The sequence below is a fragment of the Anticarsia gemmatalis genome, chromosome 20 (genome assembly GCF_050436995.1).
Source record: "Anticarsia gemmatalis isolate Benzon Research Colony breed Stoneville strain chromosome 20, ilAntGemm2 primary, whole genome shotgun sequence".
Classification (NCBI taxonomy): domain Eukaryota; kingdom Metazoa; phylum Arthropoda; class Insecta; order Lepidoptera; family Erebidae; genus Anticarsia; species Anticarsia gemmatalis.
The window spans coordinates 3269116-3295382 of record NC_134764.1 but is presented as its reverse complement, the minus strand read 5'-3'; the positions used below and the strand labels follow the sequence as shown (position 1 = coordinate 3295382).

The 26267-nt window shown below is 38.7% G+C and overlaps 2 protein-coding genes across 2 annotated transcripts; one reads left to right on the top strand and one right to left on the bottom strand.

Annotated features, from left to right (window-relative positions):
• The first annotated feature begins 543 nt into the window (after positions 1-543).
• On the top strand, positions 544-13180 carry LOC142981543 (fatty acid synthase-like). Its single transcript, XM_076127540.1, has 38 exons — positions 544-678; positions 754-936; positions 1324-1516; positions 1675-1795; positions 1880-2083; positions 2163-2279; positions 2383-2570; positions 2656-2798; positions 3023-3226; positions 3768-3954; positions 4052-4214; positions 4304-4473; positions 4552-4703; positions 4787-4970; positions 5048-5196; positions 5279-5463; positions 5700-5819; positions 6075-6184; positions 6559-6749; positions 6957-7111; positions 7448-7705; positions 7878-7983; positions 8200-8310; positions 8806-8909; positions 9021-9171; positions 9249-9420; positions 9504-9616; positions 9699-9863; positions 9946-10118; positions 10204-10353; positions 10575-10766; positions 11047-11152; positions 11272-11389; positions 11469-11619; positions 11723-11870; positions 12085-12261; positions 12351-12453; positions 12543-13180. Exons 2-38 carry the CDS (start codon positions 778-780, stop codon positions 13112-13114), a joined length of 6165 nt encoding a protein of 2054 aa, XP_075983655.1. The 5' UTR covers positions 544-678; positions 754-777; the 3' UTR covers positions 13115-13180.
• Positions 13181-13451: 271 nt separating this feature from the next.
• On the bottom strand, positions 13452-24160 carry LOC142981871 (fatty acid synthase-like). Its single transcript, XM_076128010.1, has 35 exons — positions 24059-24160; positions 23638-23830; positions 23266-23386; positions 22721-22924; positions 22501-22617; positions 22184-22362; positions 21937-22079; positions 21660-21863; positions 21375-21561; positions 21115-21277; positions 20872-21041; positions 20646-20797; positions 20373-20556; positions 20143-20291; positions 19886-20070; positions 19686-19805; positions 19506-19615; positions 18919-19109; positions 18466-18590; positions 17907-18264; positions 17696-17836; positions 17502-17611; positions 17243-17399; positions 16935-17106; positions 16747-16859; positions 16491-16655; positions 16211-16383; positions 15974-16123; positions 15852-15891; positions 15183-15309; positions 14923-15067; positions 14670-14811; positions 14342-14518; positions 14147-14252; positions 13452-14053 (listed from the first exon to the last, which is right to left on the bottom strand). The coding sequence occupies exons 1-35, from the start codon at positions 24158-24160 to the stop codon at positions 13452-13454; spliced, it is 5877 nt and encodes a 1958-aa protein (XP_075984125.1).
• Between the last annotated feature and the right edge of the window lie 2107 nt (positions 24161-26267).

Here is a 26267-nt window from a genome sequence, read left to right as displayed (position 1 = left end):
AAACAAACAAACAAACTCTTCATCTTTATAATATTAGTATAGATTATTAGGACTTAATATAATTTATTTTGCTGCCGACATTTTTTTTCAAAAGATTACCTAGTAAGATAACCCTCACTATTTAGATGCTAGTAGTTGAGGATAACTTAATCTTCATATGATCAAAGACGGCAAAAAAGAACAAAAAAATATAAAAATATAACTAATAGATATAATTCCCTATGTCGACATATCTATTATGAAGAGATATAATTTACAATCGGCCGCTGCAGCTCATTAATCGATAAACTTTACCAATTTAAATAATGTAGTAATGTCTGTAATGTCTTGCATATAATTCTTCGTAACGTTGAACACTAATCAACTGATGTCCTGTGTATATAACAATGAAATCGATACGCTGATAATTATAATTATGAACAGCGCAAATTTAAAAAAAAATCTTAATATTTTATTAATAAAAAATTGTTACACGTGAACTTCTTCGACAACGAAACTGATTAAAAAAGCATTGTGTAACTATAATTTCTACAAATGAGGAATACATTATGAGTTCAATTCGCATTTAGAGTAGTAACAGTAATTTTGTTTACTGAAACAGCTACCTACGTTAATATATACCGCGGATCGTCCCCAATATTGGCAGTAGAAGAAGGGAGGGCGCACCTTTATCATCAGGTATTTTGTTATACATTTTTTTCGGCTCATTAGTGTTAGTTTCTCAGTGCGATAAGTGATTTCCGTTTTGTTTAGGAAGAAGATTATCGCGTTGCAATCATGACGCCCACTCCTCAAGAACACTCGTCTACTCGCAATGAGCCGTTTGAGTCGAGTCAGGTGCAGGGAGATAGACAAAGGATCGTCATCTCTGGAATGTCAGGCCTGTTCCCACAGGCACATAATGTGAAGGAACTATCAGACATATTGTACAACAAGGTAAAGTAATAAAGATATATTCAGTGTGAAATTAAATTCAAATAATTTTAGTTCAACAGTGATAGGATCGCCGGTTGATATTATTTTTTTGCCCCCGCACAAGTGTTACAATTTTACAATAATGTAGCTGAAAATAATAAAATATTTTCAACCCCTTTTTTGATCTTCATTTATAGCCAACATTATGAATTATTCTTATTCAACAAGTTCACAAAATTACATTACCCAAGTGAAAGCCAATAATTTTTAAGTCATCTTTGAACTTTTCCATATTATAATCTACATCCAATTTCATCTACGCATGTCGTTAAGCCAGCACCAGTAGCTATTATTCAATTAAATGTTGATAATTGCTTGTATTTAAATATGTGAATATTATTTTACTAGGTAAATCCTATAACTTCTGAGAATCAAAGATGGATTTACAAGCATCCAGAGGCGACTCAGTACAGTGGCATCGCCCCCGATCTGGATCTGTTCGATGCGCAGTTCTTTACAGTATATCATCGTCTTGGAAACTTCATGGACCCCATGACGCGCAAGTTACTTGAACAAACATATCAAGCAATATACGATGCAGGTACATTAATACTCATCAATGTTTCTCATTTCAATAATTGAAGTTAAAAAAACAAGTGTTATGCGAAATAATAACACCTTTTTCTTTTGAAATTACTTATTTTGCTAATCCACTTTTGTGGCTTCATAGTGTTTAAAGCAAATCATTAATTTATCCAGGACTGAGTCCAGCGCATCTTAGTGGAAAAAAAGTTGCCGTGTTCGTTGGCTCGGGGTTCTCTAGTTCTGAAAACAAAGGCATGACTGATTACATGTCAAAGACTGGACTGGGTATCGTCGGGTTAGTATTTATATTTTAACTAATACATGTGCTCTGTTCCATCCATCTTCGTATTTACTTTATATTGTTTTTTATTATTTTCAGATGTAGTAAAACGATGTCCCCAAATCGTATTTCGTATTGGTTAAACGTGAAAGGGCCTTCGGTATCAATAGACGAGGGTGATTGCAGTTCTGCGGTGGCCTTGGAACAAGCGTATTCTGCTTTGAGACGCGGTGACTGTGAGGCAGCTATAGTTGGAGGCTCTTACTTAAGTATACATCCTCATAGCTCTATCTACCATAGAAGGTAAACATCTAATGATGTGGGCAATACGTTAATAAGCCTTTTATTGACAAATATCAAACCAAAAAAATGGTAATTACAGAATGGCAGCTGTGTCCAGTGATGGTAGAACTAAATCGTTCGCTGCTGACGCTGATGGTTATACTTTATCAGATGCGATTGGTGTTGTGTTCTTACAAAAGGCAGAAGATGCTCTAAGGTATACTAATATGAATTAGTACTCAAGTATTATTCTCACAATTTGTTTTTATAATGATAGAACATTTTTTATGTAAGAACATTATCTCTTGCCTTCTTATTAGAGTGTACGCTGAGTTGAAGCATGTGAAGAATGAATTCATCTCTATAATCGACGACGGCACGCCGCTAGCGGGACCATATTACGGCTATGTTCGTGACCCTCAGGTAACTGCGAAATTCATCAAAGAATTTTACGATGAAGCCCAAGTATCACCTCAAGCCGTTAATTATGTAGAGGCGTATGGTACAGGTAAATATTATCTAAAAAACTACTTAATTTTGTGTGTTGGCATGTTTATTAATTCGATTGACTAAAAACATTATATTCATTGTAGGAGTCCCCGATGCTGATAAATCTGAACTAGAAAGTTTGGCTCAAGCCTATTGTGAAGATAGAGACTCTCCCCTGCTTGTAGGCAGTGTCACGTCTAACATCGGGCTCACTGATGCTGCCTCTGGTATGGCCGGTTTGTCCAAGGTAATATAAAATGTGTTTTGGTTTTTTGCATACCACTTTCTTATCAGGAAGCAATTTTTGATATTGTAGACATTTTCAATAAAGACTAAAATAAATAAATAAAGTTATAACGAATGTTAATGATTGTGCCGAATAACAACGCTCTCTAAGTTTGAAGCATGACCTTCGTTGCACGTGTCAAATCCATACAACTATTGCTTACAACGGTCCTATTTTTCATGCAGATCTTACTGGGACTCCAAACCGGTAAGATTGCGGCAAACTTAAATTGCTCCGAGTTGCGGAAGGATGTGCCCGCACTGCAAGATGGTCGCATTCGCGTGGTCACTGAGCATGAGCGACTGGACAGCGGCTACATCGCCCTCAACGGCATGTCCATCTCTGGAACCAATACTCATGTGCTTCTTCACGGCCAACAAAAACCGAAGGTAAGCTATTTTTTCCCCAAATTAACGACGTTTTTAATTAACATAATGAATTGTATTGTTAATTAAAGAGTATAATTACTAATTACGTTTTCCAGTCCGTCTGTTCCAACATTTTATTTTGTACAACTTTTATATTACTTATACCAAATCTATTTCGATTCAAAATAGTGTTTCGAAATTTAACTACGTATTAGCTAGTAAGTCTCTGTGTAGTTTTTGTCTTGCATGGGCCTCCAAAGATGTATTTTTTATTTATAGTTTTATATTATATGGGGAGGTGTCTTAATAAGTGTTTCATTTAATTTTGATTAACTATTTTATTATTTTTAGGAATAACGCATCCTTGTCTAAATTATTTTTATATGGTAGGACCTAAATGAGTTTACTTGTATATCTATATACATACAATATACATTTTAATGCTGTCATGAACTTGATAATCAATTGTCTACTTTTTATGTAAAGTAGTCTTTAATGAATAGAATTAACTTGACGACTGCAATTATATTTGTACTTTTTTAAATTATAAAATATATTTCAGGATCTATCTCAATATAAGTCTGCTATTCCACACTTGGTCACGATCTCGGGCCGCCAAGAGTCTGCAGTAGAGAAAATCTTTGAGGATCTGAAGTCTCGGCCTATCGACGAGGAGGAATTGGCGTTGTTACATAATATACACTCCACTAATGTCTCTGGACATTTAGGAAGAGGGTACATCATACTAGGTACGTTGGTATACGGCATTACATAATTAATGTATAAGAATATTTAATCATTTTAATACGGACTTGGAAGATTTTTTATTTGTAATATTATTTTTAGACAGGGATGAAAATAACCAGACGGTGTCATTATGTGAAAAAGCTGTGTACTTCGATGACGCGAGGAGACCGTTGTGGTTCGTGTACAGCGGTATGGGCTCGCAGTGGGCCGGTATGGGCGCACAACTCATGCGTATACCAATCTTCGCAGCTGCAATAGAACGGTAAGAACTTAGAAAGATGAAGAAGTTAAAGATCTTTAGAAAATTTTAATTCCCGAGAAATAATAACGTGTATTCTTCTTATTGGACAGTTGTCGCAAAGTACTTGAACCCAGAGGACTAGACATTGTTCACATCATCACAGCGCCTGATAACAAAATATTTGACAACATTCTTCACTCATTCGTTGGTATTGCTGCTATACAGATTGGATTGACTGACATACTGCGTGAGTTGGGCTTAGTGCCTGACGGAATAATCGGTAAGTCACTGTCATTTGAAATCATTACCTGGAACCGTCGTCAAGAGTCACAATAATTACTTGTTTTTGTTATTTTAGGTCACAGTGTGGGTGAGTTGGGATGCGCATACGCAGATGGTTGTTTATCAGCTGAGGAGATGATCCTCGCGGCGTACAGCCGTGGTCGCGTGTCACTTGAGACAGAACTCATTCGCGGATCTATGGCTGCAGTTGGTCTCGGATATCAACAAGTAAATATAATCCTTTACTGTTTAATTGAGACCATGACGCATCAGATGGTAGTTAACTCATTAATATCAATCTTGTCCACTAGATAGCTCCTCTGTGCCCGCCTGAGGTGGACGTAGCCTGTCGCAATGGACCTGAATCCAGCACTATCTCTGGACCGGCTGATGTGATGCGCGAGTTTGTCGCTCAGTTGACTGCTAAAGGCATTTTTGCTAAAGAAGTACCGTGCTCCAATATTGCGTACCATTCGCGTTATATTGCCAATGCAGGTAATTTAATTAAAACCTGATTTACTTAATTGACGTAATTTTTGACTTCCCTTTTTTATAATTTATATTCTTTACAGGTCCTAATCTTCTGAAGTATCTGAAGGAAGTGATCAAGAACCCTAAGCAACGGAGCCCTCGTTGGATTTCATCTTCAGTCCCTCAAAACAGATGGCATGAGGAAGCAGCTCAGTACTGCTCAGCTGAATATCAAACTAACAACTTGTTGGTTAGTAAAGATACCTTTGAGACAGAGTTGAATTTGTACTTACGAAGGAACTATTCTATTTAATTTATTTGTGTCTGTGCAGAGTCCAGTATTGTTCGAGGAGACGTCGCGACTGATCCCCAGTAACGCAGTGCTGGTGGAGGTGGCGCCGCACGGACTGCTGCAGGCGATCCTCAAGCGCTCCTTGTCTGCTGACTGCCGACATGTACCGCTCACCAAACGTGGACATCCCGATAATGCCTTCCTGCTGCTCCAAGCTATAGGAAAGTAAGTGATAATCAGAGCATCCAGCTTTTATATATATGCACCGAATATTAAACGAGTAAAATATTCTTGCCAATGTTTAGACTGCTATGAATCTATTATGCAGTGTCATTAATTCTATACATACATTTATATTATGAATTCATGCACGGTGTGTCCGTAAAAATTGAGCCTTTAACATATTCCCCTTTGCTACGATGATCTGTATATTTTTTTTCACTGGTATTTCTTATTTTTAGTCTGTATATGGAGGGCTACCAACCAAAGGTGCAGGCAATATATCCTAAGGTCCAGTTCCCCGTATCGACCTCAACGCCAATGCTGTCTCACTTGCCAGAGTGGGTTCACAGTGAATTATGGTAAGATTACTTTTTGTTATTCCTATCATATATTTAAGTAACCAGCATAGAAAGCAAAAAATGCTCTGTAGATTTTATTTAAAATTGGCAGTGCATTCCAAATAAAACTAGCGATGGGTTCTAGTACAATTGTATTTGTTGTTTCCTAAGCGTGATGTCTCTAATGAATTGTTGCGGCCATATAAAAATTGCTTGTGTTGAAATCACTTTTTCGAGATATGCTTTATAATTATTATCTTTCAAATATTTTTTAAGGACTGTGGTAAATCGCGAAGAAGAGGAAATCAGGACGGCTGCAGCTTGCAAGTTCATCCTGTCACTCCACGACGAAGAACACAGCTACCTGCGTGGAAATGTCGTCAGAGGTATTACAGTTATCTATTAGTTTAAGTAAAAATGTTATAAATAGAACAAATTATAAAGCCTAATTAGAAACGCCGTGGAACGAAATGGTGCTTACGTTTTTTTGTGAATTAAAATAAATCTTGGTATCAAACTACTTGAAGAGCAGTAACCAGTGGGTTGATATTAGTCAAAATTCAATGATAAATTATTAGACCCTGGGGGGAATAGGGGACAACTATCGAACGGCCACTTATAAGGTCATCTCAAATGTCAGCTAATCGTCTCCGAGCTATATGAGTCACTTCAAATCGTCTTGATTGTCGTAACTTTCTTTGGAGCGAGAAACTGTTGATTGTGCAAACAAAGAAGAAACAATCTAATTTTTAATTTACAGGAAAAACCTGCTATCCATTCGCGGCCGCTCTAGTAGCCGTTTGGGATACACTGGCAATGAGCCTGGATTACAACAGGCATCAGATATCTGTTCAATTCTGGGACATTCATCTGTTCGCTCAGCCGCAGTTGCACGACCAGCGACCCTTGAGACTCCACGTTATGTTGCATAGAGGCACTGGCCAGTTTGAGGTTAGCTACATATGATATTTTTATAATATTCAACAGGAATCAACTATCATTAACATTTTAATGCAAATTACATCGCATCATCGCGAAGTCAATTATTTTGTTTGAAAATTAACAATTTCATCGTAATGTAGTCGCGGCAAAAGTATTTTAATATCTTAGTACGAAGGTCTAATAGTCAATTTTCAAAATATCGATGTTGAATTTCAGGTCATGAGTCAACACTCGCGAGTGATTTCTGGATACATCGCTGTTGTAGTCGAAAGACCGAGAGAGTTTAGAAAAGTTTATGGTATAACTGAAGAAACGCCGCTGAGCTCGCACGATGTTTATCAACTACTCGGCGACAAAGATTACTCTTACAGGTGAGAAATTACATAAACACTTGAAAACTCACATTTTTGCATGCACATATTACTTCACTCATTGCCTAGCACGGCTGTATATGAATGTCCTTAAGTAACTGGTACATAGTTTGGTAAAGATCAGTGGTTTAAACAACCATTAACGCAGATATTCCATAGATAGGTGGCCCCTTGGTGATATTTGAGTTTAACGTCTCACCTTGAAGGGCACGAGGAAAGACGATAACGACAACAGTTTCCAAGTCGTGTCAAAGGTGTTCGGCTGTTTCGAATTACATTGACATTAGATTGATTTTATTAACGGGATAGTGTATTAATGAATGATTGTTTTTTCAGCGGTGTGTTCCGTAGCATCGAAAACGCAAGTGCATCATTGCGCGAAGCTAACATTGTGTGGCAGAACAACTTCGTGACGCTCATCGACGGCATGCTGCAGCTGAACGCGCTGCAACAGTCCCACGACGGTGTCTCACTGCCGACACAGATTAGGAGAATATGCATCGACATCAAAGAACATAATAACAATCACGCATATCCTCTGAATAACAAGAAAGTGATCCCTGCATTTATAGACAAAGTCAATGATTATACCAGGTACTTGAAGCTATTCGTTTAAGATTGTTAACATCCGTTTTAATTATTTTGCGATTTAATTTTGAATAATTACAAAGTCTGAGATTTCAGTTTTGCGATATGCAGACGATAAGTTTAAAATTCCTACGTGTGCGAAATGATACTAGTTTAAAATATTCAATCGTCATTTCAGATGCGGTGGAGTTCTGATACAAAACATCCAGTATCGTGTTCTGCCTCCAGTTTCTAACGGTGAAATTGTGCTAACAACGCCTTCACAGTCCATCAGCAACGTAAACGTGAGATTATTTAGAAATCAATATACAAACATATTTTTGTACTCTTTTCATGGAACTTCGCAATGACCAAGCAATTTATTGCTTTCATTCGGCTTAACGAAAGTCTCCGGATATTCGACTATGTGGAGCATATTCATAACAAAAATACTTTTAAATTATCCTCGCAACAGACCAGCTTCTTCGCTCTGTACAATAATGTATACTCTATGTCAACAGCAAGGTGTTGGGTCTACTGGAGTCACGCTACAAAACTCACAAATAGGAAAGCTAGACTCATTCCAGTGGGTGGATGCACCGAAACTTGAGCCATCTAACAATGTAGTAACGGTATGCTTTATTACTTTATCATATTATTATTATATTGTGATTTACGTATATATGTATGTATACGTAAGAAGCTGACCCGGCAATGGTTTTTTTTTCTTTCCGTCAGAACCATCCTCGTAATTCAAGGATTATTAATAAAAAAGAATTACATAGTGTAATCGGTTTAGCCGTTCTTGAGCTTAGCGCTTAGCAACGCATTTCGATTCATTTTTGTATGTAAAGATAACAGACTTAGATTTGAGTGGCTACGATCCTGTATGACTGACTGACTCTTTAAAAAATAACCATACGATATTTTCTTCCGTCTTATTGTATCGTATCGTAGGCGTACAAACAGACTCTTGCAATAATACTATTTATGGAATTACAAAAATATAGATAGATAGATAGATAGATAAATGTTTATTTAAGAAGAAAGTGATTGCAGACAGATTTACAATAATACATATTTACAAAATATTGATGGAATTGATAGATTTATGTTCGTTTCAACAGGTTCATTACGCTGGACTCAACATGTTTGATGTCAAGGCAGCCACTGGTGTCACTCCAACTGAATTTAACTCCTATGGAATGGATTTCAGTGGAATATCAAAGAGGTAGGTTAATCAGATAGGTTTTAGTTCTGACTAGTACATTTTGAAACCTTGAACTGAATGCTATTTGATTTACTTTTAACTTTTACCACATTCTATTTGTTTGTTGTTCAGTGGCGATCGTGTGATGGGTATAGTGAGGTCTGGCGCGGCGAGTACTCAGCTACAAGCTCAGTCGGAGCTGCTGTGGCCGGTGCCGGCTCACTGGAGCCTCGAGGACGCCGCCACTGTACCGCTCGCATACATACAAGCATTCTACTGCCTTGTTAGTATACAACATTTATGCCATTTGTTATTTTTTACTCTGGAAGTGATTGTTTAAAATACATGTATATTTTTCAGTACGTTAAAGGTAACCTAGTTCCTGGCATGAACGTGTTCGTGCACGGAGGAGCCGGCGCACTGGGACAGGCTGCCATTGCCATTGCCCTCGCCAACAACTGCCAAGTCTTCACCACAGTCAGTGACCAACGCAAGAAACAGTTCTTACAGAGACTCTATCCTCAACTTAAAGGTTAAACTAACAACTAAATATTCTTGATATTTGGATTCTTTATCTATTCGTGCGTTTATTCAATCGTCCCGATTTTATTGCAGATGGTCACATCTTGAGTTCTCGAGATGGTACGTTTGCTGATTATGTGATGGTGGCAACCAATGGACAAGGTTGTGAAATCGTCCTAAGCTGCGTTAAAGGATCCTTTAAAAATGTAGGTTTAATACACTCTTTTTCGAAATACAGTAACAGGGATTGATAAAAAGGTATTCTTAAGTGTTAATCTCTATTTTTAGGTATCTCTCAGATGCTGCGCATTTTCGGGCGTCCTTATTGACGTAGTACAGATTGAAAACCGCGAAAATTATGAATTTGGTATGTCCCTGTTGACGAGACAGCGATCATACTTGGTAGCTGATGTCGCTTCTATCTTTGCAAACAATAATCTTGAAGAAATCAAAGTAAGTCACTTAGATTACTTTCCAATTAATAAAAAAGATAAGTAATTCACAAATAAACTAATACATTTTATTTGTTTTGTAGTCTTTGCACGCAAGGTTGAGTGAAGGTATTGCTTCTGGTTATGTTCGTCCGTTGTCTCGTGTGACGTACGCGCCGCAAGATGTGACGCGCGCGTTCAGACTGCTGGCAGAGAGCAGACACCGCGGCCGCGTGCTCCTGCGCATGCAGAACTCTACCACGGAAGCACAACACAGGTATGTACTATTTAACATACTCAAATTTTATAGATCACGGAGACAATCATAATCTTATTATTTCTTATAAATTATGTTGTTTCAGAATAACATGCGATCCCCGTCAATGCCATTTGTTGTTCTGGAACGATGACGTGCTTGGTGTTCAACTGGCCGACAGACTGATCAACCAAGGAGCCCAGAAAGTATACATCAATTATACCAATCCAACAGCATACCATCAATTCAAAATAGGGTAATTTTCTTTATTTTTATTTAACACTAGCTGTGCCTAGATGTCCGATTTAGGAATGGCAAATTTTACAAAAAATCTGCTTGTACTCGAAATAAGTTGTGAAACTGTCTGGAGTATTACAAAAATGGTTATTGAAGCTGTTTATGGGCTTTTGCTGGCGAAAAAAGTAGTTTAAACTAATACCAAACTATAATACGAGTTAAATATTATCCTTTTTTCAGATCTTGGCAAAAACGCGGTGTCAATGTGGTCCTGTCTACTGAGAACCTCAATACAGCTGATAGCGTAGCAAAAATAATTAAGAATGCAACTGCTTTGGGAGCCATCGAAGGAATATACTTAGTCAACAATAAGAGTGACAGCACATTGAGCAATGTAGACGCAGCGTCAAGATCATTATGTCCAGAACTAAGGTGATAGGATACTTTTAAACATTTTCCATTATTTTATTTTAAAATGGCGGAATGAATGTGAATAAAGTAAAATAAGTTTGTAGAGATCGTATCAAATAGCTTTGCCCACCCCCATGGGAAAAGGGCGTGATTTTGTGTTTGTATTATGCCTGAATAGTGTTTTTTTTTACCATAACTGCAGGGCAAGGGTCACCTCCCAAACTCAGGAAGGGTTAGGGCCATAATGCGCCACGCTGGATGCGGGTAACTGAATAGTACTATAACGATTAATTTATTTCAGGTTCTTTTTGGTAGCATCAGCAAACATTTCTGGACAAAAAACTTGTGTGTCTCGAGTTGCGTCTGGATTGCCTGCTACATGCTTAGACCTGTCCTCACTTAGCAACGTAAGTACAATTGTAACTGGCCACTGAATAACTACATCTATAATAGTATGGATAAAGTCTATAGCAATCTATATTATGATAGTATTGTTGATGTCAACTATATAAATATGCTTTTATAGGCACGCGCCGGTGTAGATGCTATAGAACAAGCGTTGTGCAGCCAGCACGTTGTAGTGTCTGCTCAACTAAAACAAGGGAAGCAGGTACCTTTGTTCGAACAACTGGTGGCTTTAGCTGGTACGTATCAATCAAACGAAAAATCACCCTAAGACCTAATACCTAATTCTCAAAGTTAATAAAATTTTCATTTTTGTAGACATAAATGTACCGGAGAACTTGAATCCTGAAGATACTTTGCAGTCATTAGGCTTGGCTTGCGAAAAAGTGCCTGTGATTTGTTCATTCTTGAATATCACTCACAGTATATCATTGCCCGAAGACGAAATACCTCTCCTCTCGGTACGAAGGTGAGTCACGGATATATTCTTGTTATACTTTTATTGTCTGACCTGTTTTGGATTTTGTTATTTTTTCCGGATTGCGGACTTTAACTTAAGTATGGTGTTTCAGAATAAATGAGTTGGAAGAGGTTATTGTAGACGTGGTTCACCCTGACACCAAAGGACTCGCAACATTCTTCGCTAGCGTGTGCTCCGACGAACTCCTCGCTACCGTCGATGTGTCTCTTTTACCCACGCAGTACAATGACGTTTCTCTAGTAAGTGGAACCAGTAACAATGTTCAACTTTTTGATGTTAAATCGCTAAACAGGTCTGAAACGCAATTAGAATTTTAGAGGTCACGATACCTTATTACTACGTTTCGACCGACTTCCATCGGTCTTTGTCGGAAGCAGACTATTGTGGCTGCTGAAGTGATAGTTTAAAACTTTAAAAATTTATCACCGTCGTAATGTAAATCATTTTTTATAGTCAAAAACCGAGTTCGACGTGAGTCAGCGATATCTGTGCATAGTGCCGGGTATGGAAGGTCACCATCAACGTTTCCGCCCGCTGTGTGAACGTCTCCAGCTGCCGGCGCTAGTCATGCAGCCAGGACTTGATCATCCACACGAAACAGTGCGGGAAACTGCTGAGAGATTGGCTGAGGTATATCATAATCCTTTTAGCAATTATAGCAATTTGTGATTGCACACAATGTTTCCAAATTAAATGCTTAAATAACTTTATATCTACAGATACTTCTGAAGAAAAGAATGGCGCAAGACAAATTCTACATAATGGGTTACGAAAGTGGAGCGCTGGTGGCGCTTGAACTAGCAAGCATTCTCGAAGATCATGGTAACTCTTTCAGTTGACTTTGTTTTTAGGATCTATTTATGTTAATATACAAACGTACGGTGTTCTTTAAACAAGTGGTTTTGTTCTAGATTTGGTAGGCACAGTGTTCGTCGTAGGACGCGACCCAGACGAATTCCAAGTAGAACTTAAGGAGCAATTGAGTGAGCTCCAAACAGAAGAACAACTGCAAGACGCGATTGTGCGTCACATGTTCACTCTGATGGCGGGCGGAGACACGTCGGGTCTGGACGAGGCACTGCAAAACGCTGCCACCTGGACAGAGAAAGTCGACGCATGCGTTCGGCACTCACTGGGACGCATGCCTCATTCGGCACAGTACTCCAGGACTCTCATAGAGGCATCGTTGGCTCGTATCAATCAAGTACGAGGCTACAGTGCTAAACTAAAGCCGCTGCGCTCGCAACTAGTGCTGCTGCGTGCTGCCTCATCCAATGCTGCTGAACAACAAACGACTCTGCAGAAATACTCACAAAAACCAGTTGCTGTATACCAACTTAGTTCTAGTCTCTCATACGCCTCCCACGATTTACAGTGCGCTTCGGTTATAAACAAGCACCTTGATGCCGACACACGAAATGCTTTCGAATCGCAAAACAGATGCGATTCTTACTACGTGAAGCAAAGCATACTGTATACATAAAAGAAACTTATTATTTAAATTAAAACGTAATATTAAATAGTGTGTAATAACTTATAAAAAGGACAATAAACATTAGTATTAAAGATGATAGTTTTCCTAACTACCTTGAAACTAAAATAAGGACACATTTTTAATTGTTGTTCGAGTAAGACTGAACGGAAAACATTAGATAAAGGAATGTATGAATGAATGCAAGCAATATTTGTAACCCATTTTTATTTATTAAAATAAATAAAACCAAAAACATATATAAAACAATAACCAGTGTAAACAGATTTATCCGCAGTTGTCTACAAAAGTATTTACCAAAAGCGTTCGTTTGTACATAAATACATTGCTAGTTTAAATCTGTACGCTTTTTTGACACAAATCTGTCATAGTTTACAAAATATGTGTTGCACAGATTTTTTTTCTCAAACTTACGCAGGATGTGTTTGCCGAGATATTTGTTGATAATTGTCGCGACGCGCATGTCATACGCTGCGTGCGCGAGCGACGCGCGCAGCTGATACACGGCGAGCGACTGTCGCGAGTGTCGCTGCAGCGCCGCGCTGTGTCGCGCGACATGCGGCGTCGCGGCGCGCAGCAGCACCAGCCGCGAGCGCAGCGGCGTCACTCTACCGGCGTCGCTGTACTCCTGCACTCGCTTGATCTGACCGAGCGCCGTCTCTATCAGCGCACGGATGTACTGCGCTGAATGTGTGCGCACTTGACCGAGCAACGTGCTCACACACGCGTTCAACTTCTGAGACCATGTGACAGTGTGCTGGAGCGCGTCATTTAACGAAGCGACATCCTCTCCCGCCAACAACGTGTAAACATGACGTAAAACCGCTTCTTGTAGTTGCTGTTCTGTCTCGAAGCTAGACAATTGTTTGAGAAGCTCTGTCTGTAACTCCTCCGGCGACAACCCGACACAGAACACAGTGCCAGTCAGTCCTAGAACAATTATCAAAAAATATTACAACTACACCCACACAGCATATCACGTACGGTAATTCCCACCGAGTAGATTTTTTTTTGCTGGATTACCTCTTTCTTCCAGTATTGCTGCTACTTCCAAGGCGACGAGGATTCCGCTCTCGTAACCCAACAAGTAAAATTCTTCATCTTTGATCATATTTTTTTCCAATAGAGCCTGTCAATGAACATTTATATGTAAGAGCATCTTAAGCTTTATTATAAGAAATTATATTGCGCTAAATTCTTTGCAAATCAAAAGATTACCTCAACATATCTGTGTGCAGTATCATGCAAGGATTCATGTGGATGATCAAGTCCTGGCTGCAGCACCAGCGCCGGCAGCTTGAGTCGCTCACACATCACACGGAACCGCTCGTGACGCCCCTCCATACCCGGCACTATACACAGACATGACTGACTCGGGTCACAGTCGTCACCGAGCTGAAACGATTCACACTCAAATCTAAATGATACAATAACCACAGCTGTACTTATTTATTCTTCTTTGATGTCTTCCTCCTTAGGTCATGTGTTGTTGCTAGCTGTTGATGTCACACATCATATTATAGTGTTATTGTTTACATGAACTCACCGTCATATTGAGAGCCAATGTCGGTAAGCGCACGATGTCAGTGATCGCTTCATATTCATCGTACTCTAAGTGAGAGAAGAATATTGATAGTCCACTGACTGGCTTGAAGTCTTCTGATATCATCTCGTTTAGTTCTTGTATTCTGTAATTGAGAAGACTTTAGTAAAAGTTCTCTCGTTTAGACTTACTATCTTAATTTAATTATTCATTCGATATTTCAGCATCGTTAGCATAAACAATGCGTTTCATTTACTTATCAACGGATAGATTCAGTATGTCTTCTTCTTCCAGTGACAGGTTGTATGAATCTCGCAGTAACGCCATCAGCGGCTGCGCTTTGTCATCTGTCATTCCCAGTTCTCTCAATGTTGCTTCACTACTGTTAGGAATATTAATATCTGAAAATAACTCACAATTAAATTCCGTATCTTCCATCGGTCAATAATAATTGTCTTGGAATCAATTTTACTAATTCATATTGCCGTAAATACATTAACGGTAAACTACACTCACCGCATATATTTTCGATTTCCTGAAGGAATGTCAACCGTTTTGCTTCCATCGGTTTCACAAGTAGAACAGGGTGGGGAGTGCACAACGCACGTTCTATGATGTTAACCACCTCAGGTAAATTTATGTCCTATAAATATCGCACACGCATGAAGTATTGCAGTTGTTTCAAATTGATATTTCCATTTTAATTTACAGAGTATATGCATTGTAGAATTGAAAAGTTCCATGCATATTGTACAAACAGACTAAATTTAAAAATAAATGAACAACGAATAACATACTTCAACATCAGACAGTAATGACAAATCTAACAGCGTGGCTGGTAGATGATCTTTCGCTCGAATCAGACAGGTCTTGTACCCCACACCACGGTCAACAGACACTACTGCAAAATATCTGAAAATATATTATTATATCTTATGTATAAAAGTTGGTTCTAAATTGACATTGAAATACACAGAATTTGAAATTCACAAATAAATAATCTTACTTGAGTGATTTACAAGTTGTCCTCGATGTTGCGTCTACATTGTTTACAATATCGGTCATATCACTGACAGAGCGGGCATCCTTTATTTTAGTGACAGCTACGTAGATGCCTTCTATCGATATTCTTGTAATTATATTCTTCAACAATGAATTAATAGCATCTTTATCAACAAAACTTACAGTAAAAACTTGCACATCTACATTATTTTTCCGCAAGACTCTGCGAAAGGCAATCAAATTGAGATTTATGTATTAATGTTTCAATGCATTTGTTGTTTAATTTATTTATTTCAGGGACAAACCTAATTCCATTTTGTAGATGAGATGTCAAATGTTCAGTAACAACGTACAATCTCCGAGCTCCTCGGTTCACCAATCTCCCAGCAATTTGCATACAAAAGGCTTCATCGTCACTAACTATCAGATGACATAACTCTGCAGCACAAGACAACCTGAAATCTCGGAAATGTGTAACAGTTTCAGAAGAATCAAGCCAAAGATGTTAAAAGAGTAATGTTTATTCCTCGTGTAATATGTACCTGTGTTGCGCATGCGGCATGTTATGCTGCATGCGTAGAAGCACGCGGCCGCGATGTTGACTTGCTGCCAGCAGTCTGAAGGCGCGCGTCACTTCGAGCGACGCGTACGTCACTCGCGACAACGGACGAACATACCCGCGGGTAATACCTTCACTCAACATTGTATGCAACATCTACAAACGAGAACTTGCATAAACATTCAAAATACATCTCCAATTTTATCACACTTTAGGTTCACGGTTCCCAAAATGTGGATGTGCATCCCAAGAGCCTTACGTACCTTTCTTTCCGTAGGATCTCTATCGTTTAATACGGAACCAACATCCACTACTGTATATGTTCTGTCTTGTTCTAAGCTGTACATTCCTAAATAGTAATTCTCGCGATGTTTGAGTTGACATAAATCAAAAGTAATTCCAAATGTTTTCAGGCAACGCAGTGTGTTCTGGAACGTAAACCGATTTGTATGTTATAAAAATATAATTTTGATCCAAAATAATAACTGAAGATAATCTATCAACAACACATTAACTCACATTTCTTAACTCTCCAGGGAAACATACAATAGCAATGTCACAACCGACTCCCTGGGTATTGTTCAGTACCATATCTACGAAACTACAATCTCGTGAATTTCCAATATATTCATCTGCAATGAAACAAAAAGATATAGTATGAAACAATTAAAACCTAATTTACTATTCATTTCAAACATGTAGTTCACCTTTCAACTGTGGATATAATTGTCGCAGGAACAGTTTCTTCCGCACGTCACTGACTGTGGTGAACACGGTGCAGCTCAGCGCCAGCGCCACAGATATAGCGGCTTGTCCGAGCGCGCCGCTGCCGCCGTGTATGAGCACACTCATGCCTCGACGCAGGCGAGCCTTCACACCCTGATGGCAGTTTACTTTATAAGCAAGCAGAGAAATCAGCAACCGTTGTACATTATGTTTGAGTACGGTGGTTGCCGACTTGTCTCAATGCACTTAACTGAATAATTATAATTATCTTTCTTTTAAAGTGTGAAACACTTACTAAGCAGTACAGTGCTTGCAGGTAGGGGAGCGGTACAGTGGCGGCGTCCTCGAGGCTCCAGTGTACCGGCACCGGCCACAGCAGCTCCGACTGAGCTTGTAGCTGAGTACTCGCCGCGCCCGACCTCACTATACCCATCACACGATCACCACTGAAAAATTAATAAAAGTCTTGAGATTCGCAACAATAATAATCTTTTCATAAAATATTCTTTTGCCTCGAATTTTGCTTTAAAATGTGCAATGCCATTTACTTTTTCAAAGTTCCACTAAAATCCATCCCAAATCCATCGTCGCTTACATTCCACAGTACACCTCCAGTAGCTTTGTTAGCGTCTAATATATTTAAAGCGGCATAATGAACCTGAAAGTATAATGTAAATATATTATTATGGGAAAAGTGTCAGTCTAGAGTACGTACGTCGTAACATTCTATCCGTCAACATACCTTGACGACTACTCCAGATATCTCTCTGTGAGGAGTTGTCACCCAGTGTACTGAGTTAACATCACCAGGCTTAGCAATTTGTAGCGACACTTGATTTAGGCAGGTTTTGTTGGCGTCCGAGGCCACATCGTTAGTTGAAATCTGCAATTTTTAATATTCAGTTTGATCAACTATTCAACCGCAATAAAAGTCGTTAAAGTTCATGGATTACCTGAGTCTCCTGAGGAGTAAACAGTTGTAATTCAATTGTTTCATGTGATGTTGGTGGTAAGTTACGGAATGATATATTATGCATGATAACTCCTCCACATCTCGTCGTATTGTCGATATCATTGATGTGTGCTCTTATGAGTCGTTTCGTATTCCCTGCAACTACGTAACTTTTCCGATGTTTATCAACATCGATAGACATTCTCCCGATATATGTAGGTAATGAGACGGCGTCATGTTGTTGTCTCAGCACGTTCAGTTGCAGCATGCCGTCGATGAGCGTCACCCAGTTGTCACGCCACAGCACTGACGCCTCACTCAGAGAAGCATTCGCACTCTCTATACTACGAAACTCATCCCTGGAATTTCAATCAATTTTACTAAATTCGATAAAACAAATACATATGTTACCTGCAGATTCTACAGTCAATATTCATAAATGTACATAAAAATATTCTGGTTTGTACCCACGAAGTCGAATGAAGCAAACTTAGGAAATAGAAAAGTATAGGAAGTATATGGACCTGTATAGATAATCTCTCTCGTGGAATAATTGATACAGATCATCTTGCTTCAGTTCGTCACTATCAAGGTCATGGTCATTCTCTTCATTCTGTTCTTGGTGCTCGTCAGTCGTTTCAGAATACATAAATCCATCAGCTACTTTGGAATTCTCTTCTATGACCTGATGAAAAAAAAAAGACTTGTAGTTTCGTATTACTCATAACACGAAAACCTGCCCATGCTCTACTTTACGTTTCGTTTTCCCATATAAACATTATGTAATATTTTTTTTTGTGTGAAGGGTCTGATCGTGCATCCATGCGTGTTGCATCTCACTTGGTAGGTCTATCCCCCATCGTAGGTGTTCCATCTGAGCCTGCCATTTGAGCAACCGACGAGACTTCGACGCATGTATTCATCAAATCAAATTCAAATGTATTTAGTGTAGCCTGAGCCCAGGTCCACCGACCACTTTCGCTTTATCAAAAGTTGATGTAATTGTGCGTCACCTCAAACCGCCCAGTGCCGGTGTGCAACATGACATGCAGTCGCAGTGGTGTCTGGTCGTAGAGCGCGGGCTGCACGTGGAGCTGCACGTCCTGGAAGCGCACTGACATCTCGCGCCTCGCCGCGCCACTGAACATCGCGAGAGTGTCCCACACAGCCGTCAACATCGCAGCGAATGGAAACACCGTCTTACCTGGAGATGTAGGTACTTATCACGGTTACATAATTATAAGTGTTAGACAGTTTTGAAATATTTTATACAAACTCTCCGGTGCTTTTGTTTTGTTAATGTAATCAAAATCAAAATCAAATCATTTATTCATTTAGGTCAAATATTGACACTTATGATAGTCGTTACAATTACTGAATCTACCACTAGCTCGGAAAGGGGGTAGAGCCTTATGAGAAGAGCTAGCGAGAAACTCACGGCCACTCTTTTCAATCGCCAAAAAGTTTTACAATGTGGTTGATACAATAATTGATCATGCGAGGAGCTGCCAACAATCAGCGATATAGACTAAACGTCAATTAAGTTAAATGAACATAGCTAGGTTATATATAATTTAACATAGGTTTTATACGTAAATACCTCTCACGATATTCCCTTGCAGGTAACTATGTTCTTCATCTTGTGCCGATATCACGAATTTGCAGGATGAAGCAAATTGCTTATCCGCGGCTAGATAAGTAGGCATATTCCTACGAAAGAGACAAAAAAATAAATATACTTAGGTATATATTTGTGAAATTTAGCAAACCTACATCTTACCATTTTTCGAAATTAACCCATTCTACAAGTTGAGATAGCAAGGGCGTCCCTGTCGACACTGGAAATTCCACCTTTGGATAGAGCATTTGAATTTGTGGATTGTAGCCAATCGTGTACAAACTGAAAAATTAATTGATCTTTAAGAGCACGATACTTTTTTAATGACATTTCCATTGATTACAAGGTCTAAAAAAACTTACTCGCCAATAGCTTGCAAAAGGTACAGCACACTGTCTGCATGTCCACGTCTAGTGAGCGGCACATGTCGACAGTCAGCAGACAAGGAGCGCTTGAGGATCGCCTGCAGCAGTCCGTGCGGCGCCACCTCCACCAGCACTGCGTTACTGGGGATCAGCCGCGACGTCTCCTCGAACAATACCGGCCCCTGCACATACACAAAACTTTAACATTTTATAGAACTGCTTTCAATTGATTCATGACTCTGAACAATTCTTACCAAAAGATTATTGGTGTGATATTCTGCAGAGTTCATTTTGGCAACTGTTTCATGCCACTTGTCCTGTGGCACTGATGTTGACAACCATCGTTCACTGCGAGGCTTAGGCTTCTTTATAACCTCAGTCAAATATTTCAGGAGTCCAGGACCTGTTGAACAATAAGACCATTTGAAAATGTATATTGATTCTATCATTTGATATACCTACAAAATATTCAGTTAGTACAAACCTGCGTCTGCGATATATCGCGAATGATACGCAATATTGGAGCACGGTACCTCCTTCGCAAATATTCCTCGAGCACTGAGTAGCGCTACAAATTCACGCATTTCTACGGCAGGTCCTGATATTGTACATGAATCAGGCCCGTTGTGACAGGCCACTTCAATTTGGGATGGAAGCACTTTGACAATCTAGGAAATAAAATTGTGCATAAGAATAAAAGAAAATATTTTCTTAACATTAATAACATAGATAGTTCCAATATTTTGTCTCAATAAACCTTTTCATATCCCAAGCCAACTGCAGCCATTGAACCATAAATCAACGGAGTCTCTAGCGACACGCGACCGCGACTGTACGCCGCTAGTATCATCTCCTCCGCCGTCAGACAACCGTCTGCGTACGCGCATCCCAGCTCTCCCACACTGTGACCTGCGATATTTATATATTTATTAATTGTGTCCTTCAGTTTATTATTTTCAAATGACTGCTGCACTGTGACTTACCTATAATACCATCAGGCTTCAGCTCCAGGTGTTGCAGTATATCTGTTAGTCCGATCTGCACCGCGGCGATTCCAACAAACGAGTGTAAAATATTATCAAATATAGTTTTATCTGGTGATGTGATTATATGAATAAGATCAAGTCCCTTGGGTTCTAATACACGCTGGCATCTGCAAATAACAAGCAATCCTTGACATCGTATCCACGATCTATTATTCTTTACCCATAATCAAGTATTCTTACCGTTCTATAGCAGCCGCGAAGATTGGTATACGCATGAGTTGTGCGCCCATACCGGCCCACTGCGAGCCCATACCGCTGTACACGAACCACAACGGTCGCTTAACATCATCAAAATACTCCGTCTTTTCACAAATACATTTCGTGATTCGTTCTTCGCTGCCATCTGTCAAATTTAAATATTATGAAAGAAGGTATGAGAAGGTTCAGCAATTACAAAAATTATGTAAATTAGTTACTTATAGATTATTATTTAAATTCACCTAGAATGACATATCCTCTTCCTAAGTGACCGACGATATCAGAACTGTGTATGTTGTGTAACAAAGCTATCTCCTCTGCATCTACCGGACGAGACTTCAGGCTTTGTATTACTTTATCGGCTCCTGATTCTTGTCTCCCTGAGACATTCACCAAGCGTGGAATGCTTGACGAATACTTCAATAAATTCTGAAACAAATAACATGTTTCCAAGTACGATTGCTTCTGCTGTGTTTACAAAGGGTATTTAATACGGGTTTAAGTTCAAAACATGGAACTTTGTAGACCTTAGGTCTGTATCGTCCATGCAGCAGCACGTGCGAGTTGATGCCGGTGAAAGACATGCCGTTGACGGCAACGAAGGTGCGCTCAAAGCGCTGGTGCTCGGTGACGATGCGCATGCGTCCTTCACGCAGTGCCGCTATGTCCTCGCGAGGATGCTCACAGTGCAGATTCGCCGCTAACTGACCAGTGTGGTAACCCAGCAATACCTGAGTTGAAGAGGCTTTGTTATTACACTGACCAAAAATTACTGAGACACCAAAATGCGTCCAAAAATAATACCTTAGTAAGAGCACTTATTCCGGACGCAGCTTGTGTAAACCCTATATTTGATGTGACACTGCCGACTAGTAATGGATCTGGTCGATCTTTTAAATACACTTGCTCGAATGCATTCAATTCACACTTATCACCCTCCGGCGTGGCTGCAATAAAACTGGAGCCTTCAACATATTTGTCTAAACAGCAGTAATAGATCACAATCATCGCAGATGTCTGCGTCACTCAGAGAGAGGTAACAATGACTTACCAGAACCAAGTGCCTCTACATATTCCACAACATTTGGAGGAACTTGTGCTTCTTTGTAGAACTCATTGATAAAGTTAGTAACACTGCCTGGTGTACGACTGTATCCACAAATAGGTCCCGTGTCACCTTGTACTAAGCCAATGAACTCATTCTTTACATGTACAACTTCAGCGTACACTCTGTAACAACATTATTTTAAATTGTGTGGGAGAATTTTGGCAGATAATTACTTCTGTACTTAATTACGAATGTAGATTTTAAAAAGCATGATGAGCAATCTTACGACTGTTTTCATAATATAGAAACACTATAAATACCTTAAAGCATCTTTAGCCTTTTGCAGATATATTACATTGATAGCATCTGAAATACAGCAGCAATCAGCATTCTTGTCGAAAGATTTGCTTTTACCGTCTTTAGACGTACCGAGTAATCTGTAATACGAAATACTAACTGTAGAAGTCATAGTTATATTGCATACTTTGTTAATTCTTTCAATTTTATGAAAATTAAAAAAGAGTTAAGCAATTTTTTTACCTTTGAAAGTTCAGTACCGAATGTGGCAAGAAGCACAGATAGCAGCCTGCGACAACAGCCGCGTCACATTCACCGCTTTTGATACAGTAGTAGGCCTTTTCCAAGGCGTAGTAAGAACTGCAGCAAGCGCCGTCTAAGGTCAGCGAAGGTCCTTTCAAGTTCAACCAGTAGGAGATGCGATTGGCGCACATTGTCTTACTACACCTGAATTATAAATAACTTTTAATGTTGGTAAATCTGCGCTTTTATAATAGTACGTGGTGCAGAGTTAAGGTACATCCCGTGTCGACCCTTCTGATCGAGAATATAAATTAGTACAGTCTCTTATGCCTGTAAATATCGTGTGTCCGTTGTTTATAATTTTTTTATATCCTGTGGCACATTTTTTTATGTAAGTAAATATAAATTAGTACAGTTTCTTCTAGTATCATTGTGTGTTCGTTGTTCATACATTCTTTAATTACACTTGTTATTTAAATGGAACTCGATTAACATAATAACATCACCAATTAATATTCCTTCATCGAAAAGCAAATATTAATTACCCAAGAAGACCTTGTCCGGTTCGTGCGTACGTGTGATAGAAGGTGGCTCTTTCTGATTCGGAAAAAGCAGCGCCGACGAATACACCGATTCTCCTACCATATAACCCAGTGGGATTGACACCTGCAATATTATAGCTTTTAAATATTAATATGCAGCAAAAATATACTACATGGGTAGGTTCTGCTTAACATGGTGATATTCATGGTACAAGTTGAAAAAGTACACAACGCGGCAGCAGACGGTCACGTCGAAACCTATGAAAAAAGTATAGCTAGTTTCCACTTTAGAATTCAAACAGTTTCTAGAATACTGGAAAGATCCACACTTGCAACGGGTGTACGTTTAAAATTGTGACTACTATATTTTCTGACCTGCATCGTATATAGCTTGATACGCCTCTTCAAGAAGTTTACGAGACATCGCGTCCATATTATTTCCAAGAGTGTAGTGCACTTTAAAGAACTGTGCATCGAACCGATCCAGTCCAGGCGCCTTGCCAGTATACTGTGACAACTCCGGGTCATTGTACTCCCAACGAAGACCGTCCGCTGTTACAGGGTTTAGCTAGAGAAAAAACAGAAAACAATTCATTTCTTTATATTATAACAACTGTCCAAGTACGTAGTAAATTGAGTTTCTAGACTCCACGGTCATGACTACAAAAGATATATTCTATTTTGAGTAGTTTTTGATCCGTATATTCGTTTCTAATCACATCCCTCCTATATACATTTTAAAAATTTGAACCAGACTCTTCTCATGATATTACTTCCTATTTGTTGAATATCGTACCTTATTATAGAGTACTGTGGAGAGCTCCTGCACATTGCGTGACTGCGGATAGAGCCCCGACATTCCAGAGATGACGATTGCTTCATCACTCATGGTACTCATATTCACGTCCACCGGGTTTGTTCCTTGGGCCTCCATTCTGTCAACAAGAACCTTTTACTTGCGGTTTTTACTAACCCATTTCTGTCCCACCGCAGGGCAAGGGCCACCTCCCAAATGAGGGAAGGATAAGGCCTTGAGTCCACCACGCAACCGGCGAAGTACGGGTTAGGGATTTTGCATGCCCCCAATGAATGTCTTAAATATTTTTTTTTGTTTATAACTTTAATTTTACAAGCAAAATGCCCTAGGCCAGCGTTATGAGCTGGTAAAAAAGTATACTTCATACCTGCTAACCAATGACTTGGAGCGATGCAGCCAGTCAGTTCTGAACTACTCACGAACTACTATCGACAAACAGGTACCATAACATTTTATACTTACCATACAATCAACCCTTAAAAAAAATACTGCATTAATATGCCTTAACGATGCTATTTATGCAGAGTGGATATTTGATAACAATCGGTATAATTGAATAATATTCAGACCTTATGAAAGATTTTCAAACAATTTAAAACATTATATTCACCCTTTTGAAAAAAATATGATCATTGAATTGAAATCAGCTTTGTTAATATTGCAGTTGTGCCAAAACAAATTACATAACAAATATCAGCCTGTATAAAATTTTGTCCGTAGTCAACTTGGCTTCATTCGTGACTTCGCTTGGAGCCAAATCTTGCCTTGTATTTATTTCTATATTAAACTTTTTCTTTCTTTCTTTGCATTTTCAACAATGTATTATAATGGTATAATGAGAATGTTGATTGTCTGTAGGTGTATGTAACATCGGGGTAATTTTCTGGTCTCTGCCCCTCTGAAAAAAGTTTATAATTTTTCAACCGTTCAAAAAAAAGGTAATGTTTTCTTCTTTTAATGTCAATATTATATTATTTTCAGCATGTTTAAACGACGAAGTCATCAATATTTTGAACGATAACATTGTATTTGGACAAACTAGATACAGTAAAGTTTAATGAGTGCAGTTCCGTTCGTTTGCATACAATAGTCTTATGATAATCAGGCTGCAACAATTATAATTACGAAAATATCGCTTTACGAATAATTTTACTTGCATTATTGAAACATGCCAGTGAAACACATTAAAAGTGTTTTAACTATATAATAATATAACATAACGAATTAAAATGTGGTTTTATCGGAGTATTTTCTGAGATACCAACCGAAATAAGACGTTTGCCTGCTTTTGGTAGCAACTTAATGCATCCCCTCATGGAGTTCCACCCATTACCATTTAGGTAGGCCTACAAATAAAGACCGTGTAAGCCATCGTCGTTTCAAAAAAGGGGTTGAGTAATAATTTGATTAATTCGATTAACACATACTCACTAGAGCGGTGTTAGCTGAGTGGTATAAGTTGGTACCTCCCTCGCAAGTGGTCGCAGGTTCGAACCCGAGGCAACACACCAATGACTTTTCGAAGCTATGTGTGTTTTAGAAATAATTATCATTTAATAACATAAAGATAACATTATAAAGTGCCAGTGAGTGTTTGTGTTAGTAATACCTAGCTATAAATTAGTAGAAGAAAATGTTCATCAGTTTATCTGTGTGATTCTTTGTGGTGTTCGAAAAAGTAAAGTGGTGTAATTCATAAAAATTACATTCTTAAAATTCAAATAATATTTGATAGCGGAAAAGACGTAGTATCTAACAAGAAGTAACTAGAAAAGGAGAAAAAAAAAATAATCTTAAAAAAAGTGTAAATTAAACTCATACAAAAGCGCTTTTTTTATCATTCTCGTTAATTCCACCAGCAATTAGTTCGATGGAACTAATGAGAGTTACTGTTCTCGGTAGTTCCATGGGCATTGATAATGGAACAAAACTTAATCGGACGCGTCTCACTTGTTCCACCATAGTTGTTCCATGGAACTAGTGACATCTATATTTTCTCAGTAGTTCCATGGTTCTTGTTAGAGGCACAAGTGACATTGGAAAATTACGGGAATTTATCAGAAAATGAACCTAATTAAATTATTAAGAAAATATACAATAACCTATAAACAGTTTATTTTTATTTCACATTATTTTTTTTTATATTTTTTGTGCGTTTTGTTCCTTTTACATTAATATTTGATGTTTT

What these genes read in the sequence shown, in the direction of transcription:
- LOC142981543 (XM_076127540.1), top strand. Translation starts at nt 778, where the DNA reads ATGACGCCCACTCCTCAAGAACACTCGTCTACTCGCAATGAGCCGTTT. An exon ending in ATAATCTTGAAGAAATCAAA is followed by an intron (nt 9,864 to 9,945) that starts GTAAGTCACTTA and finishes TTTGTTTTGTAG; the next exon opens with TCTTTGCACGCAAGGTTGAG. An exon ending in TACCATCAATTCAAAATAGG is followed by an intron (nt 10,354 to 10,574) that starts GTAATTTTCTTT and finishes TCCTTTTTTCAG; the next exon opens with ATCTTGGCAAAAACGCGGTG.
- LOC142981871 (XM_076128010.1), bottom strand. Translation starts at nt 24,160, where the DNA reads ATGAGTACCATGAGTGATGAAGCAATCGTCATCTCTGGAATGTCGGGG. An exon ending in TAGATGTGCAAGTTTTTACT is followed by an intron (nt 15,310 to 15,851) that starts GTAAGTTTTGTT and finishes CGATATTTATAG; the next exon opens with GACATAAATTTACCTGAGGT. An exon ending in CTGCACACAGATATGTTGAG is followed by an intron (nt 14,253 to 14,341) that starts GTAATCTTTTGA and finishes GTTCATTGACAG; the next exon opens with GCTCTATTGGAAAAAAATAT.